This window comes from Sturnus vulgaris, chromosome 10 (genome assembly GCF_052056855.1).
Source record: "Sturnus vulgaris isolate bStuVul1 chromosome 10, bStuVul1.hap1, whole genome shotgun sequence".
NCBI lineage: Eukaryota > Metazoa > Chordata > Aves > Passeriformes > Sturnidae > Sturnus > Sturnus vulgaris.
In genome coordinates, this window is record NC_142252.1 from 752,611 (window position 1) to 774,083 (window position 21,473).

The window sequence follows — 21,473 nt, forward strand, 5'->3', positions numbered from 1 at the left end:
ATCTCAAGAACTGCATTAAATGCCAAATTTTCTTACAAAAACCGATTCACGACATCTGGAACAACTTTGGCTTGGAATTCCATATTCATAGTTTCACACTTTGACACAGGTATTCTGATTTATGTCAGAATTTAAATTCCCCCTGAAACTAGGCCAGAAACCAACCCATGAAAATAATTATGTTATAAGAGTAGAAGCTAGTCCACTGATTACCATTCTCTTTAGATAATTGTTGGAACATTACATGATTCTGTAGGGGTAACTTTGTCTTCATTTGGTTGCTGGAAGACAGGTTTTAATTAGCCCATCTTTCATTATCGCTGGGGAACTTTCTGTGGTCATTTGTTCTTCCCTTGCAGAGGAGCATCTCAGTGCTTCGGCTCTTGCACACCTTCTTGTCTGATCCTCATCTCCTCCCACATCATCCCTTTCACACCACTGCACTTCAGGCATGGTTTGCAATTTCACCCACTTCCACAGGGCTCAGGGGAGAACTCAGCTTGGGATCACACCCAGGGCTCTGTCTGTTACCTTCAGCTAACTATACTCAGTTCTAAAGCGTTTTATTTATTAAACAGCTTCTTAAAAACTAATGTGAAGTGGAAAACCTTATGTTTAAAGACAGCAAGGCAGAAATGCTTATTACTATGCCTGTGATTCAGTTTACAACAAAACTGGTGAAGGACAAAACCTCAGCCAGCACAGAACAGTTCCCACTGAGATCAGTGGAGCCACGTTAATTTGTGCCCACCCACCAGTTTATCCTTAGTTTTCCAAATTGATGCACAAGATTTAACCTTTGGATTGGTTGTCTTTTCTATAAATGAAATGTTTCCTTTTATAGGGAATCTTATATATTGACAAAACATGTAAGAGTAATTCAGACTCTAGAAAGAGGAGGTTTTAATCCTAGCTACTACTTTTCAGAAAAAAACTTTTTATGTTTAGAAAACCTGGTCAGCCAAAATAAGCATGTCAGTGCCATAAAGATTTTTTAAATGGACTTTTGTCTCTTTAAAGGGAGTTGGGGAATTGCATTTTCTACAAAGTTCTAGATCCTTTTGTAAGAAAGATTATTTATACAGACACATAAATTAATTTCAAAACTGCCAATCTGGCTTTTCATCATTATATAATCCCACAGTTTTTAAAAGTTAAACACCTATAGTCTGGACTGCTTATGTATAAGAAATTGCTTGTGTAGTGTTTGTCCAACACTCACCCTGTTTTAAACAATGACAAAAATCACCCTACCACTAACAATAATAGTTCCTTAATATCTCAAATTGCAAATTGTAGTCTATGAAAAATGAAAATTTATGTAAACAGAGTAGGACCAAAGACAAGCACAGAAATCTCATGGAGAAATATGCCACACACAATTTCAATTTAATTTCAGCACTGCCCACACTGCCACTTTATCCCCCTGAAGTTAAACCTCAAAAGTGCAAACTGCTCCCAGTCTGAAGCCAAAGCCCTGCTGCCAAAACCATCTCTTGGCCAGCTTTCAGCAAGCACAATGAAAGATCTGAACATCTCATGGCCTCTGTGCAGGAGTGAAGCTTTGTCGTTTGCATGTGCATTTCACACAGTAGAGCTTAAAAATGCACTCCACAATTCCATTTATTTTTTATGATAGTGTCAGACCAGAGGAACATTTGTGTTTCCCTTCAACAGTACAAAAACAGGATGTTTGCAGTGGACTCTAAACCTAACTGGTAACATTCTGACATATCAAGAAACTGGATTTTATATGCCTAAGACTTAAAGAAGAAAATTATTTAAAACTCTCTGGGCTTCACTTTTTGCAAAATTGATTTAACACACTTTTAATGACATTGGTGCATTTTGCAAAACATTCCACAGCTGATGGAGAAGGAGATGACTTTGTGAGGCCATTCGACACAGAGAAAGCTGAGCTCCACGGAAGGAATAAGAGAACTGTGTCTTTACAAACACACCGTGAGAATGTGCTTGTAGATAGGGCCAGGAACTCACACAAAGGGAAGAGACTATCAGTTCTAGAAATCGGTACTAATTGGCATGGACTGCTGCTCAGCCAAGGCCGTGTTAAATTCCCGAACTTAGAGACAAAGAAAAAAGACTTAATAGAATTATGAATGGTGTTTTGTTACATAAAAGAAAACAGAAAAGGGGGGGGGGTACATAGTAGAGAGGGATATAAGGTAGGAGATTCAGAAAGTCTGTACCTTGTGAGAACCTCGGCCGATGGGAAAAGTAAGAGGGTGATGTGGATGGGAAATCAGGACAAAAACAGGGCTGTGTCCCCCAATCATTTTGAAGATCCCATGGGAAATGCCCCACGGCTTCTCCCTTTATTTCAACGAATTTACAGGACTAATCTGTCTCCTTTTGGGACACAAACCTCCGGCGCTGTGAGTTTTCCCACACGTCCATTATACTCCACGCCTCGCCAGCCGACCTTGCCCACGCTGTCAGCACAACCCCGGCGCCGCAGGGCCCACCCCGGTTAACAGCAGGAGGCCGAAAGTTTGGGAGATCACCTTCAGGCGACACAAGAAAAACACACGGTGTCCTTACACCGGCAAGGCTGGCGCTGTGCGGCGGCGCTGGGGGAGGCCCGCTCCGGAGCCGGTCCCGAGCCAGCCCGGAGCCGCTCCGGAGCCTGTCCCGAGCCGGCCCTGAGCCTGTTCCAAGCCTGTCCGGAGCCTGCCTCGAGCCTGTCCCGAGCCGGCCCTGAGCCTGCCCCGAGCCGGTCCCGAGCCTATCCCGAGCCGGCCCGGAGCCTGTCCCGAGCCGGCCCCGAGCCTGCCGCGGGGAGCGGGGGCAGCGCTGCCAACCGCCGCGGGCCCCGCTCGCCCTGCGGTGAGCACAGAAGGACGGGAGGACGGAAGGACGGGAGGAGCCGGCCGGATCCCGGCGGGGGTTGGGAGCGGCTGCGGGCTGGGGGCGCGGAGCGAGCACAGTGGACGCTGGAGGCACTGCGGGCACTGAGGGCGCTGAGGGAAGGGGCACTGAGGGAAGGGGGCACTGAGGGCACCACGGGCACTGCGGGTGGGCCTCAAACCGCCGGGGCTGCCGAGCTGCCGCACCACGCACTCGATAAACACATCTCCACCACCATATAGACATACGTATATATTATATATGTGTGTGTCTGTGTGTGTGTGTTTAAACAGAAAGCTTTTTTCCCCCTTTTCTCGCCCTCGCTCCTCCAAGTGCAGTGAAGAGTCAAAGAGGACAACAGCAGATACTTTTGTTACTTTTGGTTTTTTCAATCCATCTGGCTTTCACCGCGTACCTTACTCGTCTTTTTGCCCGGCTTTTAAGAGGGTGCAGCAGCTGCTGTTTGATTTTATAAACCATGCATGGTGTTTTCTTTAAGCTTTGTAGCAATACAGTCCACGTGAGCTCGTTTTCCAGGCGTGGTTAGCTGCTGAAGTTTGGTCTCAGTGTGTGATTGTACCAGTAATCTGCCTTCGTACCTTTAACTTCAGAAATGTGGGTTTTAGAATTTATCCTATCTATGACAACCTAATTAGCGCTCGGATGATCTCAACGACCTTTGAGAAGCCCAGAGATGTGTGCAGGGAGCACTGAGCACACAGCAGGTCACAGTCCTGTCAGAGGGGAATTAGAGCTTCTGCCTTTTCAAATAATTTAATGAGACAAAGTGGATTTCACAGCGGAGGTGATTTCTAATCACTTCGTTCATACCGTGTTTCAGTTGCTGCGGCTGCACCTGGAGCAGGTGAAGCTGTCAAACCCCATCTGCCTGCCGTGGTGCAGCAGGTGCCACTGGAGAGCTGCCTCAGTGTCACCAGCCAGCTTCACATCTGGATCTGTTCCCTCCACATTGCTGACTTTGTGCAATTTCCACTCAAATAGTTGTGTGGATGTCACTCTGCTCACCAAGCACTGTGAGTTTTGCTGAACAATAACTAGCAGAAATGAAGAAATTAGCCCTGCAGGGTCACAAAGTATAATGGAGAACTTCAAAAACATATGAAATGCCATCCAGCCCGGTGATCTGGCACAGGCAGGTCTTGCTCTGTGTTCTGGAAATCCTGCCTTATGCTGTGGGTGCTATATATGATTATTTTGGATCTGAGTGTTCTGCAGTAGTACTCCTAGGGGTTTCATTAGCTTGCTGCCTTTTAAAACCAGCTTTATAAGAGCAGATTTTCGTGATTGAAGGTGTTTTCTTTATCACTTAAATTTATCTTTTGTGTGCGAGCTCAGTTTCTGAGATCTGCCTTAGGATATGCTAAGTGTGTTGTGCTAGTTGAAAGAAAATTATAGAGATGTTGATAGACAAAAAATCACTCTGAATGGCTTCTCAGCAGAAACTCTTGAAGTTTTAACAAGTTTGTTTTGACAGACAAGTTGGTGCTTTCACTAAATCAGAAGTCTGTTTGCTTAAAAATAGGCTCCCAGAGTTGCAGCTCTGTGTGAATGCTCTTTTTCTGTAAATCAATATATTGTGCATTGTGGATGACTGACTCGTACATGCAAACAGAGGGAGGACTACTGGCTTTACTTAGAATACTTTAGAAAACTGTAGAAGAAGAAAAAGCTTACTTAACAGGGTGATGTGGGCACAAAGAATAGGAAGGGAGTTGAGTGTCAGATTGGGATTGACTAGGGATTATTGGAGCAGTAATGATAAAGATCATACTGCAGGAAGTACAAGATACCAGATGATTATTGTATTCTCTCGAGTTGTGGAAATGCTGCAAAATGGTGCAGGGAATGGTGTTGTGTGAGGCCAGTGAGATCCTGCACTACCCAGCAGACACTGAGTACGAGTGTTGGCCACTCTGGTCCTTTTCTACTTCTTTTCTGCATGGTTTTGGGTTAGTGGGCTGTCACTGGCCTTGTAACCAGATTAAACTGCTGCAGAGCTCAATGTCTATTGTCAAGTGTTTTATGAGCACTTACAATGTAATTAATGCCTTTTATACAAAATGGGATTATTTCATCATTTTCCCTAATACAGAAAAAGAATGTAAAGGACATTATGCTTTGATTATCTTTACATGTTTGCTGTTTAAGGACGGCAGAAAATCTGAAATAACGTCAAAATATTTAATAAATGCACAAATAGGGATGTTAAAAATACGGGAGTTTACTGCTAATGTGCATGAATGGTGGTCTCTAAATTCCATGTTGCTGAGTTGTTGTAGTCCTTGCTGCTGTTCAGGCAATGGGCAGCCTGTAAGCGTGATTATTGTGCAGGATGATTACAAATATTAATAACGTGTAATATTCTTAAGAATACTAAGAAAAATACATCATATAGGATATTATTGTGGGAGTATCTCTGTGGATAATTTATTGGCTGGATTCTGGGACTAGACATTCTTGTGCCCCCCTGTGGAATTCTAGTTATAAGCTTGTAGCAACTCACAGGCTTAAAAAAAGTGTTGTTGACTTGAATTCACAGGCACTGTTTTGTGAGTGTTGAGATTATAATATTTTATAAACTTTTCAGAGATCAGAATTGTTGAAGGCAATGCTGTGTTCATTATTAACTGGAGGTTCAGTATTTGCATGTATTTCAGACTGCATGGGTCTTGTGCTCAACTTTTATTTATATTTGTTGTGCTTTGTTGGTGTGTACTTTCTGTGGTGAATTTTCTTCTTTAGTCTCTTTCAACTGCTGATTCTCTGTAGCAGTGGAGCAGAGATTTGGGATTGGAAGCTGAAAACAGAGAACTAGTTTCATTCAGAAGAAAAAACTCATTCCAAGTAAATGGACCCATAAGTCATGTTTAGGTTGAATTTAGAGATGTAACTGATAGAGAGGTTTTGTTGGTTCTTCTGTGAAAGGGAATTTCCCCACTGATACAGCCTGAATTGAAGGAATGGCAAGAGTGAAGTGTTGTGATATGATTTGAGGGATTATAATCTCAGGAGAAGAGGAGACTCTTCTGCTGAGGCTTTCTCTGGTTGCCACCAGGGCACTTGGAATTTGGGCCACAGGCAGTTTTCTGTGAAGTGACTTGTTCACAGAGAACTTTTTGTTTTGCTGGGGAAATTGCTGCCTGGACAGAGAGAAAGGAGAAATAGTGAGCACCTCCAAAGTGAGCAGGTCTGTCTCAGGCAAAACCCCCTGTGCATTGTTAAAGGCAGCATTTGTTGTGTTTTGAGCCATCTCCAGTGTTACATATGGAAAAGCCCAGGTGATTTTTATGGGCTTGGATAAGTTGCTGCTCTGGTGAATGCTGCAGTGAGGGGGGAAGCAGATCTTATGATTTCTCTGAAGTGCAATGGGACTTGTGTTCTCTGACTAAAAATCTGGTGTGGGGATTGGAAGGAGCAGCTTCATAGTTGTGGTGACATGTATCCTGTCATGGCTGTCAGTGAAAGTCAGATAAATGGGGGCCACCTGAATCACTGGAATTTAATAATTGTATGACTCACCATGTGGCCCTGAAAAAGCTGCTTTGAAGGGTTACAGCATCATATTGGGCTGAGTGTAATATATTTGTACTCCTTGCAAAATCCTTTGTGACTGGAGGGAGTAACTTTTTGATGAGTAAATAAAATACTGTCCCAGATTATACATTTTCCATGTTTCCTCACCCAGGTACCTATGTCATTATTAAAAGGAAGGTGAGGATATACAGGTAAATATTTGTCACTGTTGTGAAGGATTGTTTTGGTGACAGCAAATTCTGGGAACTTACTGTCTGGAGTAACTTCTCTATGACAGCAGCTCTTATTATTAACAGCTTGAGTAACTCTCATATCCAGTCATATTTTTAAGGGATATTTGTGTACTGTGGCTTGCTATGATTTGGTCAGCTACTAAATGTGCTTTTATTTCCTGACTTCCAAAATCTGTCTCTCAACGCTAATATTCTTAGTGTTACTTGGTGTAAATCAGCTGGTCCCAGTGCATCTGCATGAATTTATATGAGGTGATGATGTGGCCCAGTAAAAGAATGGAATCGGGCAGCATTGAACTTGTTCAAATCTAAATTTCATCTAAATTAATCTAGCTTCACCCTCACAGAAGGAGATAATGCTTGAATCCTGTGCTAGGATTTGGTTTATTTCTGCTTTTTGCAGAAATGTTCCCTCAAGGGTGAGTGCCTCAGAGTGTGCACATATCAGTGTCTTGTTCTCCAGTTTACTGATTTAACAGCTCATGAATCAGACTGTGCTGCTCAGTACTCCATTCTGCTGCTGATAATTAATCAGATATGGCTCTAATTACTGACTTTCAGCAGAAATTAACTGTGGTCATCTGTAGCATCATCTGTTATTGGCATATTGTAGGAATATAGGCACCAGAAAAAGAACTTGCAGGAATTATCTAATTAAAATCATAACGCTTTACCCATCATTAAACCTTTCTTATATAGCTTGAGTGTGGCCTCCCCATCTGAAGGTGACTGCCCTTTTCTGCATTGCCACACGATGTCCCTGTTGTTGGAAGCTTCCCAAAATGCAGAATGGCATTTCTGGGAATGCACTGCTTGGCCAGGGCTGCTGGACAGAGGCCCAGAGCAGGGCACACACGCTCTGTGTTTAAACTTTCCCCAGTGTTTGATTTCTCAAGCGAGCTTAGCTGAAAAATCAGTTAACTATCTTATTGTCTGTTACTTTGACTGGTGTTCTAATGATTTAAAACCTGTCAGGTAATTAATACCAGCTGAGACAGCAACTGAATCCGAAAGTTTTATTTCAAATACTAAAAGTTGTCCTAGACCGGTTGAAGAGGTGTCGGGTGTACTATATTTGGGGATAGTAAAAATAAAGACATAGATTAAAAAAAATATACATATATGGCGTATTTGTGAGTTTAGAGATGTATAATACCTTGTGAGATGGTGAGATGGTTTTTCATTAGGTGTTTATTTACTATTAGTACAGTCTTGGTTTGTTGTGGGGTTTTTTCTGGTTTTTTTTTGTTTGTTTGTTTGTTTTGTTTTTGTTTGTTTGTTTGGTGGCGGTGGTTTGATTTTTGAGTTTCCATTATCAGTACCATCAAGCTATCACTAAAAATCACAGGTTGAAGTCTTTCCCTGGAGTTTCTAGGGTATAAATGAGTAAGAGCTGTGATGAAACTGTCCAACACCTTTGTTTCAGTCTGTACAATTAAAAGCAAAGCAAAAGAAACCATCCAGCTGGGATGGCAAATAAAGGAACAGCTATGGAAAGGAGGTGTGAGAAATTAGGAAAGTAAAATAAAAACATTATAAAACAATCATTGTATTCAGTACTCAGTGCTGGAGCTACAGATAGGACTTAATGCTTCAAAGGATTTTCTCAGTGAAAAGGTTAAATGTCAAATGTTCAAAAAGTCATAAATGACAATATTAACACTTGTCGCTGGGTGCACTGAGTGCTGTTCCATGGTATGATCCCAGTCTTCAGGTTGTAAATCCTCCATAAATGAACTGACCATGTTGGCAGCTATAGAACATTGACTTGATATCGATTGAACCATTATTATTAACTTTTTCTAACTCAGAGAAGGGGGGAAGGGACTGTAAGAACTCGGGACAGTAAGAGGTGGGCTCTGAGCTGCAGGTACAGTGCAGATAGAGAATGGGATTTGGCTGATCAGAACACACAGTCTGTGCTGGGTTTGCTCTGTTATCCCAAGGCTGAGTTCTGAAGTTTGGGATGTGGGTGTCTCCTGCAGGAAACAGGAGTTCAATTTGATGGGGAGGGCTGGAGGCCAGGCAAGGGAGGAGAGTGCTGTGTGTATGATACACCATGAGCAATGCAGAGATTTCAAATTCTAGGAGAAGACTTTGGATTTGCAGCCAGGGATGTGGGATACAATTATTTTTATCAAGCCAGTTGTATTCTGGATTAGTTTTAAAAAGAGTTCTACAAGTAAATGGCTCCAAGCACAGTGGATTTAAACTGATTTTTGCCACATTTTTAGTAGATGACCAGCAGTTTAAATTATATCAGGGTTGTTTGTAAACACCCCTGCAAGGCTCCTCACAGCATTGCTCCCTACCCATTTCCCCTGTTCACAGCTCTGTAGTGCCCTGGGGATTTCCTGGCACAGCTGTGCTTTCTCTTTCCTGCTGCTCCCTGTTGTTGGTGCACTGTCCATTGCTCTGCAGTCCAGCAGAGGAACCACACAGGCCAATGCTGATAATCTTCCTGGAAGTGTTTGCCAGCTGGCTGACCCCCAGTGTTGCCTGCCCAGCTCCAACCTTAGGATTTGGTGTTGCACGTGAGGTTTTGTAAGGTGTTGCAAAGGTTCATTGTAAGAAGTTACTAAAAAAAAGTCTGATTTTGTAGCAGGCCTTGCAGGTTCCAGGGTTATCTATGGCCAGGAAGACAGAACAAAACCTTTCTCTGTAATAAAAGCAGATTAAAAATTAAAAATAAGTTAAAAATTTGTCAGGTTTTAATAATAAGAATGTGAATTTCTAGGAGTATGTTGTAGACATGTCTGTGTGTGGGGAAGCAGAATGTGTTGGTGTTCTCCTAATGAACATCCAGGACCAGCTGGATGCTGGGACAGGACTGATCTCTGGGCACTGCACTGGTGCTCCAGCAGCACCCAGTTCTGGAAACAGCTCCTTTTAGTTCAGGAACCAAGGGCAGACTCCTCTTTCTCAAGTTTGTCTTTTGTTTTAATTTTTTTCTTCAGGGAGGAGGTGTGATGTTTTGCTGTCAGGATGAGGAGCAGGATCCCTGTCATCCTCCTGGCCTGTGGCTCCTTTAACCCCACCACCCACATGCACATGCGTTTGTTTGAGCTGGCCAGAGACCACCTGCACCAGACAGGTCAGTGGGGGCTGGGAAAAGCCAGAAAGTTTCAATACTCGCTTAAATCAGCTCTTACTTTACAGCTGGGTTCATTTTAATATTCTTTACTGATATTAATGTAAAACTTTCATGGGATATTCAATATATAGAGTCTGGTATTACCTCAGTGTAAAGGCAAATATAATGAGTGTTCGTGCAAAGAGAGTAAAAGTTTTATCCGGAGTTTCAGGATCCTGTTGATGGCACTGGCTGAATCTTGTGAACTAATATGGTTAATAATTTTGAAACTTGGGAAAATCATTTCTGTTCCAATCCCATGCTTTTATGATACAATGTGCTTTAATATGAAGTGTTGACAGCTGGGGGAAGCTGGAGAAAAGATGAAATGTTAATTATTCTTTATCTGTCTTCACTAAGAGGCATTTTATCTATCCTAGAAAAAGATCAGAAAAGCGAGATTCCACCAGGCTAGAATGTTTTGGCAACAAAAGAGCAAGGTGGTAACATCAGGAATTTAAAAAAGAATCAGAAATGCTACTGGGAAGCCTTGAACTCTTAAGCTTGAGCAGCTCCTTAGTTGCTCAGGGATTTAATTTTTTTTTCCGTCTGGCAGCTAAAATATATAAATAAAATAATAGGTTTCTGGAAGTCATTGGGAGGGAATCATTATTTGTTGGAATCTGACAGAGAAATCCCTAGAGAGGTGGTTCAGTAGGAACCTGAACAGCAAATAATAGTAAAAGGAATTTGGCTGTCAAATTGAGCAGGGGGAGAGAGCCAGGGACCCCACTGATGGCCCTGTGCAGTAAAAGCAGCAGCTGCATACTCTGAATATCCTGTGAGGATACTTTGACTGTCATGAGGTAGAACTACAGAGCTGGCTCTGAGGGCAGCCTCTGCAAGTCTCTGTTTTCCTAGAACTAAAATTATTTTGTTGCTCCTGCAGGACAGGAAATACAGGGTTAAAAAGAGTTTTTAATTTAATCTTTTCACCGTAGTTTTATAACTTATTCTGCTGCCCAGATATGCAAAGAGTAGAAAGGTAATATGAGACCAATTGGTAATTCTGTTTAAGTCATAAATTACAATCCAGTAACATTTCTTTGCCCTAAAAGAAGGACTGAACTGGGAAATGAATTATTATTCTGTCTGAATCAATTTGATGTCTGGTCTGCTCCAGGGTCAGTTTAGAAAGACTCCACCCCTTACTCAGGGCAGTTTGCTTAAAATATAGTAAAAGTCATATTAAAAATGAAATTTTGAAAGGTTGAAATGGAAATTGTGCATTATATTACACCTACTGTCAATGCCTAGTTCTGGGTAGGGTGTGACTTGCCTTTTGGCTTCTTATTTCAATTTGTGACACCTTACAAGTAGAAGGGCTTTCTGCATTAAAGAGTCCTTCTTTCGTGTCCGAGTTGCCTCCAGCATGGTCTGAAAGCTGAGCCCAGCGTGGCAGCAAGGGTTCAGCAGAGCCCTCAGTTTGCCTGCAGGAGCTTTAGCCATGCTGAGCAGAGGAGGCTGGATGTGCAGCAGCTCCAGGAGCACATGGATGTGTTGGTATGTGTGGATACACACATCCCATCTATGGCCCCTCCTCAACAGGGAGTGGAGTTTCTCAAGCAGAAGGGGTTGGTAGCGTGCTATAGAAGTGACTGATTCTGGATGCCTGTTTTATGGCAGAACCATTCCTACCCAGGAAATTTATTGGTCATTCTCTCGTGGTTTTAGCCCTGTTTCCACTTCTGGGTTACACAGGGAAGGAGAGGAGAAATTGGAGCTTCTCTGCTGAGAAGCAGCAGCAGCTGCAGCCTGGGAGCTGATGGAGGGGCTGGAGAACAGGGGTTGTCTGACTTGAGGCAGCAGTGATTCCCTTCTCCAAGAGAACAGTGAACCTTGGAGCTGACATCCACACTGGATGCCTGAAATGAAAGAGGAATTAATTAATTAATTGGTGTGAGCGACATGTTTCCTAGGCTTGGGAATGGCTTCACCCTCCTGCTGCCTCAGTGGTGCTGCTCTGTCACAAATCAGGCTGAAATGATGAGCTGGGCCATAGCTTGGCTGGAGTTCAGTCACCAGCCCTGTGTGTGCTGTGGCACTTGGGGGCGTGTTCTAGTGCTGGGTCTGTGGTTGGACTCAGTGATCTTAGAGGGCTTTTCCAGCCTTAACAATGGCAGGATTCTGTGACTTCAGAGGCAGGTTTCACTGCCATGAGTGATGTGACTATCCCTGATGTGCATCCTGACTGACATCTCCAGTAATTCTGTCTGCCAGCTTTTTGTGCATCATGTCGGTTTCTAATGCTGCTTAATCTTATTTTCCATACATCCCTATTTTAAGTAAGATATTTTATTTGGTTTCTGATACTTTGTGCAGTTTCATTGCCACATATCAAGCAATTAATCATTTTTCTGTTAATATCAGCCAATAAATCTTATCATGCTGCCTTTTAAATACAACACATATAGCTGTGTGTGGCCTGAATGACTCAAATCGTTCTCTTTATCTGGATTTTCTGTCTACTCATTTGAATTTGCCACTTCACACATCCTCAGACACAGCTAAAATTTTCCAAGATTCAGTCCCTTGTTTTAAAATTGTTTTTTGAAACTTGCAGTGACTGTGGCAGATGCCTTTAGAGTCTATTAATACCTAATGTCTGGCACTTCTGCTTCTCTGTGACTGAATTCCTCATTTAACCATAAAGACCAAAGAAATAGTACTAGAATCAATCTGAGATATTTTTTCATCTTGTTTCCCAAGTGTTGCCAGTGGATGGTACTTATATCCCCAGGTTCCCAGGTGAGACCAAAGGAGGAGGGTATGAAAGATAAGGTGTTTTATCTGTGGCAAGACAAATGTGAGGGGAAGGTAAAGGATAATGAATTATTATCTTACAAAAACTGGGGGAAATGTGACACCATTGATGAGTTCTGTCAAATGCATTCCTGTTCACTGGGTAGGGTAACACCAAGAAGCTGCAGAGCTTCTCTTGGGGGATTTTCCTTTGACACTGAGAGGAAAATGAGTAGTGAGCAAGAGTTAAATGTATGGAAGTGTTCCATTTATTTGCTTTTCAGTAGTGGTTATTTACTTTTATTATTTACTTCTGGCATAATTTCTCTCAGTGAATTCCAGACTTACTACCAGAAGAAATGAGTCTTTAGAAGCCCCACCAAAATACACAAACAATTTTGTATGAAATGGCATTTGATAAATTTGCTTTAGTATGAATAAGCTAATTAAGCATTACAATTTGTGTAAGTGTTTGTGGCAATTTACATGACACCTTGATAACAGAAAACTAAATACCTCTTTAGTTTTCCTTAATTTATCTTAATAATCTGCTTTAACATGTTTGAGGGACAGTCTTTGTTTCATTACTTTACTTATATTTAGTTTTCTGAGCACTAGCCAGTTCTCCCAAACAGTTCTTAGAGAATGTAAGTTCATAACAAGAGGAACTTTTTTGCTGCTTTTGGTAGGTATATTTTGGAAAACAAAGCCACTTAAGGGCCTGGAGGATTTTTACACATATTTGGGACAAGCAATAATAGCATACTTCATGATGAAAAGAAATAGAATTCTAGAGAAATAACATTTGAAGATAATTCTGGACCAAGGAAGGTTTGAAGCAACCTGTAATAATTTATAGCGAGAGAAGAGAATTGCAGTGGACATTAGGAAAAGCCCAAGGTGACAGAATTTAATGATTTCCTCTTCACACGCCTGCCAAAACTGAGGGGCATATTTGAACAGGTGAACTTTCAAATTACTCAATAGGAAACAAGTTATTTAGAGCCAGTAATAGAATTATTTCCTATATTTTGGCAGCTAAAGCTGTATTTCTACGTGGAAGGCTCTCATGCATCCTGTCTGTGTAGTGCTGGGTAACTCCACTGTGAATCTTGTCAAGCCATTCCTGTGTTTGACTCTCTGAAGTGTTATCAGCCTTGGCTTTTCCAGTTGGTTTCACTTCTGCTTTGGAACAAGCTGATATGGCACCAGGAGCCATCCCATTTATGCAGCTCTGGGGCAGACTAGAGAGTGAAGTCTTTCCATCTCACAAGGATGTGGCAGACCCATATCATTCTTGGTTAGCATGAGCTCACAGTAATATGATTTTTTCATTTAATATATTCGTTTAAGGTATAAGGGAACAACCTATATCCGTAGAAACTTAAAGAAAGTGAAACATGCAAAATAAAATCATCGTGTAGGAAAAACCTTTTAATAAGGTTAATGTAGTAGTGAATTCAAACTGCAGTTTCCTTCCCTTTAAACTAGAAATGAATTTAAACTATAATTTCTTTCCCTTTAAATGACAACTTGTTATAGCACTGTATAATACCAGAGTACGAGAGAATAATTGTTTTTCATAAATCAAGTGGAATTATTTCCAATTTCAAATAAAGAGGTGGAATTAATTATATACACATCTTTGTATGGTTCTGGAAAATTCTATCTTGTTCATTTTGCCTGCAATGAGAATATTTTAAAACAGAGGATGGTTTGAACTGACATCTTAAAGAGGATGTAAATCTTGTTGAATCTTAATGCTGTTTTTTTAAGTTGAATTTGATGAAATTCTTTTGAAAATTTTATTACATCAAAGTAAGTGTGACATTGCTAGAGTGACATTGTTGTGTTAGTATATTAAATTGTCATGTGCCAGTATCAGAAATGTCAGGAGTATTGTTTTCCTTACAAAGCAATAAAGATAGCATGCTGCACTGAAGTTTCTTTGTTAAAATAATTGAATTAGGAAAAAATGAAGATTTTTTCCTCTTCACTATCATATTTGTCATAGTTATTTAAAATGCATGTGTTATATTAGAAATAATTCTGTTCATTTATGTTCTGTTGAAACAGTCTTCCTCTCCTCAATTTCTCGAGTCTTGCAGCTTCTGGTGGTGCTTTATTTTTGTTTCCTGGTTTGGGGCCAGAACTGCAAAATCTAACCAGTCTGTTGTGTTAATGATTATGTTGTGTTACAGGGGTAGAAAACCAGGGGCATCTTGTCAGATGTATTTAACATGGTCAGCCAGACAGAAAGGCATTGAGTGGCTGATGTGCACAGTGCTCCAAGTCTCATTTTAGACTCCATTAGCCCCATCTTAGTGCTCGAGTCTTCTGATTTGTCTGAATCACATCAATCAGAGCTGCAGTAATATGCTGTATTTCTTGCTTTAACACAAAGAAAGGCACAATGATTCTTATAAATAACAATGCTCAGATCTTTAAGAACAAAGTAGTGGTCAATTAAGTCATTCTTTTCTCTGGCTATATCAAAGCTGTACTAACTGGACTATGAAACTTAATTCTATCTAACAATTTTGATAGTTTGCAACATCAATTATGACTATGTCCACGTGGTTTAAAATTGTCTGTTTACCCATCTTTCCTTTTTGGGTCATTTATTAGGATAAACATGATAGTAGTTGTGAGCAGCTCAAAGAGGAACAAAATGTTTGCATTTTAATATTGTAATTGTTGGGAATGGATTAAAAACAAAACCCAAATCAAGTTGTTCATAGCATCTGAAAACTTTGAAGTTAACCACAGAAGTTATCCTTTGAAGAGGTTGGACTAGGTGAGCTCCCAAGACCCTAAATTTTCAAGATTCTGTGAAGAGGACTTAATTTTCTTTTTTTCTTTTTTTTTTTTTCCCACAGGAAGGTATGAGGTGATTGAAGGCATAATGTCTCCTGTCAGTGATAAGTATGGGAAGAAAGGCTTGGTGTCAGCAAGGCACCGGGTGGCCATGGCCAAGCTGGCCCTGGAGACATCAGACTGGATCCGGGTGGATCCCTGGGAGAGCCAGCAGGACACGTGGACAGAGACAGTGAAAGTGCTAAGGTGATTACATGATCTTCTTCCTGTCTTTATGAAATTACTGACTGCCAAAAACCTGCCAGGCTGCCACGTCAATGCACAGGACTTGCTCCTCTAAAACACCCAGGCAAGTCAGGATTCCCCACCAGGAATCTTTCATTTGCTTTCCCCAGACCTGTGCAATGACCACGGTACTGCCCTCGTGTCCTTCAAGTAGTTGGATGCATGTGGAAAGCCTCTGCAAAATGATGGCTGGGTTCTGCAGGAAAAGTTCCTGCCTCTCATGTTACTTTTCTTGGGTGTAAGTCTCTAAGCAGGTAATAGAGAGATTGTGATCAGAAAGTAAGAGAGTTCACAAATGATTCTGTTCTTCAGGAGTATGTCTGTTCCAATTTAGTTATGGTAGCAGTTTTATGCCTCCAGATTTATCTGTTCACATTTCCTTGTAAAGTTTTCTTATTAACTCTAATGGTAAATTAAGCCCAAGCCCATAACTGTGGGTTTTTTTCTTCAAAATCTTGGAGTTTGCTGTGGTTTTGTGCTGGGAGGAGAAATTAAACAAAACTTAATGCAAGGACCTTGAAGCATGTCTTTTCCATATGGTAATAAATGCATATGGGGCAAGGTGTGAAAACACAAACTTCTTGTTCTAACTGCTCTTTGGAAAAGGTGCTAGAGAAGGTAACAGATACCATTAAACTGAAAGCCTTCAGGGAAGTCTACAGCAAATGTGCTGTAAGAGCTATCACTGATTCTTCATTTTTATCCCCATTTTCTAGGTTACTTTCTAAGGAAACACTTTCTAAGGAAACAGGTGTTCAAGGCTCCAAACTGCACCCTCCAACAGCTGCTCTTTTGGCTCTGTGTGAAAACAGTCAAAAGACAGACCTGTTACTTTACAAAAGCATCCATAAGAATTCACTACAAACTTACAAGACAAAGTAGAGCCTTTCAGATCTGCTTTTACTTTTTTCCCTGAGGGAACACAGGCATCCAGTGTCTCCTCTTGCCCCTTTCCTCCAGGCAGCAGAGCCTGGTCAGGGTGGGAGGTTTTCTTTCTCTGCTGAAAACTCTACTGTTCTTCTAATCATAACTGTATGTCCCAGAGGGAGAAGTCACCAAATGCTGTCCTACAGTATTGCCTGGGTACGGGGCTTTTGTCCTAAACTTCAGTTCAGTCAAATCATTTTCCTCCAGAGAAGCAGTCCCAAATCTTACAGATCAGGTGATCCTACTTTGGTCTTGCACAGCTCCAACTGAAGTGAGTACTGCTTGTAAGATTGGGTTTTTAAATTATAAATCCACTTCAGAGTTCTTCAGGATAGGAGTTCCAGGAAGTAAAACCTATATGTGTAATTTTCTGCTAAGGCAAAGTAGTGTCAGTGTGGTATGAACAGGCAAACTTCCCATCTGCCTAGAATGTGAACCTCTAGTTTTATTAGTAAATCCACAAAACTTTAAAATGGCTTCCTGTTAAGAAGAGAAATGAGCTTAAATCTTGTTTAGTCCATAAATGTTGACATGTATTAATGAGCTGAGCCAGTACCCTAATCCAGTGTTGAACCTTGAATGGGGAAGCAGCATTCTGATGAAATGCAGGTGTTTGTGTTTACACTGTATTTTAAGTGTCACAGATGAAAAAAGAAGCCAAGAAAGAGCTGGCTGTAGCAGATCCTTACTAAATATAAACAGGCAGTGCTTTATTGTAGAGCTATTCTTCACATGCTTTCAAAGTTAATCTGTAGGTTCTTCCCTCCTCAGAAAACCAAGGACTAACTGCTGCCTTCACTAAAAGCTCCCTCAGGTAGAAAACTTCAGTACCAATAGAAAGAGATTTTCCTATTGCAAGGCAGAGGAAATCATTATTACCAAAATGTCTCTTCTTGCCAGTAGTTTGAGTTGTGCACTTAACTGCAGTAGAACATTTTGTCCTGAAACACATGAATTTTGCTACAGTACTTGTTTTAAGGAGTGTGATAAAAATGTCACATTTCATCAAAACCTGGATTTTGCAGAGGATCCCAAGTAGTTTTGACATAAAAGAATTTTAAGCAGCAAAGCTCAAATCTCACTTACAGCAGTGCTATTAAATGAATATGGAAATCTTGGAGACTACCTCAAGGCTTTTCTTAGAGAGGAGGAAGGAACAGAATAGAGCTGTTTTCCACTTAGCTGCTGTTTGTGGGTATGCCTGGACAAGGAAACAGTATTGTCAGTAGGAAAGGACTGCATTCCTTGCTCCTGTGGATTTGATTGGCATGCAGCTATACTACAGAGTAATTAAAAATTGGCAAAGATCTGCATTACCCAACTTCCATTGTGTTTGTGATTTAGCTCTATAGTTACTCAAAGCTTCATACACATTTCAGAAAACGCTTAAGAAGCTGGCAGATGGGTTTGTCATTTTTGCTGTACCTGATGTAGTGCAACCCCACTTGCTCCAACCCTTGAACTGCTGAGCAGATCCAGGGCAGCTCAGATTTTGCAGTGGTTGTAACGTTGGTCCTGCAGGGAGCTCTTTGGCAAGTGTTCTTGTTTTTGAATCCTGGCCCAAGAATGTCAGAGCACAACACACAGTTGGTGTGCTTGGCTGTACGTAGCACCAGCCTGTTTACAGCAAGGCAGGGTTAAAATTAGATGTGTGGGAAGGCACAGACCAAGCTCCTGGCACCCACCCTCTGCTGCCATATGTGCCTCACCTCTTGGCTGTGCAGCTTCTCTGGCCACTGGCTGAGCATCAGAAATCACTGGAGGCTGCTTTGCAGCCTGCCTGAGTTTGGTTCTTGCCACATTTGCAGCTTATTCCTGTGGCAGAAGTGTTTGCATGATTTGAGGAGTGTACTTTTAAGTCACTTGCCTGTGAATTCCTTCCTTACAGCAGACATTCCGAGGGTCAGCTGGGGCTTCGTACACGCACCAGATTCAGGCTGTTCCTTGGAACTCAGAACCTTTGTGTTGCTGCAGTTGGATAAGAGCTGATGGTCACTGGGGCTCTATATGTGCTACACAGAAATTGGACACAGCCTTGATTGTGTGCCTGCTTGTCCTGCCTGACCAGGAGCTTGTATCCTCGAAACAATGTTGGCTTGTGCAAATATGAGCAATGCTTAGACCTGGCTCAGGATGGTGCAAGGCAAGGACTGTTCTAAAAAAGCAAGGCTGTGCTGATTTGGAAGGAAAAGGTCACTGCCATGAGGTAGCAATACCAGTATTGCAGGGGGGCACCAGGGATCAGGAGTGGTGAAAGGATAAAGTAGCAGAAACCTGGAAAAACCTGCAAAGGGATCCTTGCCTGCCCTCCTGGATCTGAACTCAGTAAAATTAGAAGCACAGCAGATGTCAAAAATCTTATGGGAATTTTTAGTTTCTCGGAATTGTGATTCTTTTAATTAAAATGAATGGGAAAATGGCAAGGTAAAAACTCAGGGAACATATTTTTATGGAGAAGAGAAGGGGAGAGAGCAAGAATGTCTCCTCTCCAAAACAGAGCACACATTACAAAAACACTATCATGAGGGGTTGCATTTAGTCAAGAAATTACTGCTAGTGATTGAAGTGAGATTTAGTACTGTTTCAGGCAAAAATTCTCCTCTATGTTTTAAATGTAGTAGCTACCAAAATTGCCATAATGGTAGAATTTCAAAAAGGATTTACAAACTAGGATGCCATTAAAGAGAGCAGTTGTGAGTTCCACAGAATGTAACTACATTATACTAATCTTACAGCAGAATGAGCCAAATTCTTAGCAAATGGTATTCAAATCCAAAGGGCATAAAAGTAGACCCTGTTCTGGAATGGGAAAGTGCCAGGTAATCACTTTGTTGCATCTGAGAGGATTACCTCACACAGAAGCCTTTATTTTAAGTGCAGGCACCATTATAACGAAGCACTCAGGGCGTTCCAGTCCAAGAAGGAGCTCATGAGAAACAGTCATCCCACAGAAAGCTCTGCAGAGGATTCCCTTTCTTGCCAGCAACCAGGTTGGTTCATGACTGTAAACATGATGCTGTGGTTAGCAGTAAGAACTGTACAGCTTTACCAATTAGTGGTGAGAAAACTGAACATAGTAGCTGATGAGTTTTGAGGGTTGGATGGTTGTATGCCAAAACCAAGCCATGCCAAATGCCATAACGTAACTGCTGGGGTAGTTGTTTTATAACAGCTCCCACACAGATAGGAGACCCTGGAGTTGTAGTAATTCTTGGTTTTATAAGCATCTCTTTAGCTCTGTCAGAGATGTACATTGTGGCCCTGCTTGTTTTGCAAAGCACAGAATACATTAATAAAAAATACAAAAAATCTAAGGATTTCTAGAATTCTACCTGTAGTGTTAGGCAATAGACAAAGTGTATGGACAGTGCAGCAGTGATGCTGCCGTGTTGATGTTTGCTGGCCAGAAAAGCTCCTGTTGGCAGTAGAGGCACGGCAGGCTCTGGAAACAATGGCAGTTTCCAGTTTCCTATCTAATCTTCCCTAGCCCTGTGGCTTGCCAGGATGCTGCTGGATTTTTGATACATTGCCTTTTTCCTCTGGTGTTGTAGCATCTCTTGGACATGAATAATACATTTCAGTTGTTCCTGGTTGTTGAGGAGTTGTATCTTTACAGTTGGTGGAGGAAAGAAACTCACAATTTCACACACCATCACTGGAACATTTCATACATTCTGAATCTCTCCTTTAAGGTGTTTGTGCAAGACTTGCAGATGTGCTAACCATCAAATAAGTGTAAAGTTAAGGCAAATCTCCATCCTTCCCCCTTCATTTCACGTGAATACAAGGCTGTGAAACTATCTGGTCAATGTTTGTACAATGCTCATGTGGAATAATGATGAGAGCTGTGGAAGAAGTTTGAGGAAAGAGTTCTGTGCTGGGGCTTAGGCAGGGAACAGAAAATAAGAAACAGAGACAATAATGAACAGCAGGGCAGGATAGTGTGGAGTAGCCAGGTTCAACCAAGTCTAATTTTGTGCTAAAGTATTTCTCTTTATTTGCTTCTCCCCTTTTTGGATTGCTCGAGTGGAGTAAAAATTCTCCTTTAACTGTGTACAGATAATATTCAATATGCTTTGAGTGATGATGAAGTAAGTGATAAAGTAATTGTGACCAGACACATAAAAACCTAAACTGAATTTTTCTTACAACCTTCTGAAAAAAAGCCTAGAATAAAAGTAAATTATTTTAAAAAATAATAAAGTAACGAGTTAAAACCAGTTTTAAATATAAACTTCCTAGAAGACTGAGAAAGGATAAGACATCTGTTATTTCCTTTTGTCTTTCCAGTTCTACCAGAATTAAAGCTGCTCTGTGGGGCTGATGTTCTACAGACATTTAAGACACCCAATCTCTGGAAGGAGGAAGACATCAAAGAAATAGTGGAAAAGTTTGGTTTGGTCTGCATTAGCCGGGCTGGCTCTGATCCATCCCAGTTAATCCAGGAATCAGACCTTTTATCTACATTTCAGCACAATATTTTTCTAGTGAGAGAGTGGATCCAGAATGAAATCAGCGCGACCCAGATCCGCTGTGCGCTGTGCAGAGGGCTGAGTGTGAAATATCTCCTCGCTGACTCTGTCATTGCCTACATTGCACAGCACGGCCTCTACACAGCAGCGAGGGCCGCCTGCTGCAGCCCCTCAGGCTGCAGAGCACAAATAAACCCCTGAGGGGCTGCTTCCTGTGCCCTGGGACACCCGCAGCTTTGCCTTGTAGATTCTTGAGAATGCTGTTTCTTATTAATCATGAAGGGAAAGCCCAAAATTTCTTGAAATCACGTGGTGTTTTAAATCCATGAATCTGTGTGTGGTAGTGCTCAAGAAAATCGGGATGCTCATCTGTATAGCTTAAAATACACAAAGAACAGCTTCCTTGTGAAAATAAAAAAGGGAGATATTCACAATAAATCT

At 41.5% G+C, this 21,473-nt stretch overlaps 1 protein-coding gene across 1 annotated transcript; it reads left to right on the top strand.

Annotated features, from left to right (window-relative positions):
* The first annotated feature begins 1,611 nt into the window (after nucleotides 1-1,611).
* NMNAT3 (nicotinamide nucleotide adenylyltransferase 3) lies at nucleotides 1,612-21,470 on the top strand. The gene is made up of 5 exons (XM_088170505.1): nucleotides 1,612-2,847; nucleotides 9,614-9,750; nucleotides 15,411-15,594; nucleotides 19,441-19,550; nucleotides 20,851-21,470. The coding sequence occupies exons 2-5, from the start codon at nucleotides 9,642-9,644 to the stop codon at nucleotides 21,231-21,233; spliced, it is 786 nt and encodes a 261-aa protein (XP_088026631.1). The 5' UTR covers nucleotides 1,612-2,847; nucleotides 9,614-9,641; the 3' UTR covers nucleotides 21,234-21,470.
* Nucleotides 21,471-21,473: the final 3 nt, after the last annotated feature.

Bases quoted from the DNA above. Each gene is read 5' to 3' on its own strand.
- NMNAT3 (XM_088170505.1), top strand. From the start codon at position 9,642: ATGAGGAGCAGGATCCCTGTCATCCTCCTGGCCTGTGGCTCCTTTAAC. The intron at 9,751-15,410 runs GTCAGTGGGGGC...TTTTTCCCACAG, and splicing joins AGACCACCTGCACCAGACAG to GAAGGTATGAGGTGATTGAA. The intron at 19,551-20,850 runs GTTGGTTCATGA...TTGTCTTTCCAG, and splicing joins CCTTTCTTGCCAGCAACCAG to TTCTACCAGAATTAAAGCTG.